This window comes from Myotis davidii, unplaced genomic scaffold, assembly GCF_000327345.1.
Source record: "Myotis davidii unplaced genomic scaffold, ASM32734v1 scaffold13, whole genome shotgun sequence".
Lineage (NCBI taxonomy): Eukaryota > Metazoa > Chordata > Mammalia > Chiroptera > Vespertilionidae > Myotis > Myotis davidii.
The window spans coordinates 895,437-895,761 of record NW_006286243.1 but is presented as its reverse complement, the minus strand read 5'-3'; the positions used below and the strand labels follow the sequence as shown (position 1 = coordinate 895,761).

Here is a 325-nt window from a genome sequence, read left to right as displayed (position 1 = left end):
CGCGGCGGCCGCGGGGGTGGCTCCCGAGGGTGTTGAAGGAGTTGTATTTGTACAAGTCGGAGAGCGTCTGCTCCGTGATGCGGTCCAGCTCCTCCAGATCTCCTTTCATTTGCGTGTACCTGGAGGGGCGATGGGGAAGAGTCGGCTAGGGGGCAGCTCGCCTGGCCTTTGGGCCTCAGTTTCCTCCTTGAAACTGGTGAGGCGGGAGGATGGGGGAGGACAGGTGTGTCCGACGGGATTAGCGGAGGCGACAGTGAGCCCCAGCGGTGACGGCATTTATCGCGGCCAGTGTCCTGTTTATTGAAAGGGAGAGGCGGGGGGGGCC

At 63.1% G+C, this 325-nt stretch overlaps 1 protein-coding gene across 1 annotated transcript in view; it reads right to left on the bottom strand.

The window, feature by feature from the left end:
• Window positions 1-325, bottom strand: part of SCNN1A (sodium channel epithelial 1 alpha subunit) — a 22,226-nt gene that overhangs the window by 12,787 nt on the left and 9,114 nt on the right. The window contains exon 3 of the mRNA XM_006757639.2: window positions 4-119. Within this exon, the coding sequence (XP_006757702.1) occupies window positions 4-119 (116 nt within the window). The remainder of the gene's footprint in view (window positions 1-3; window positions 120-325) is intronic.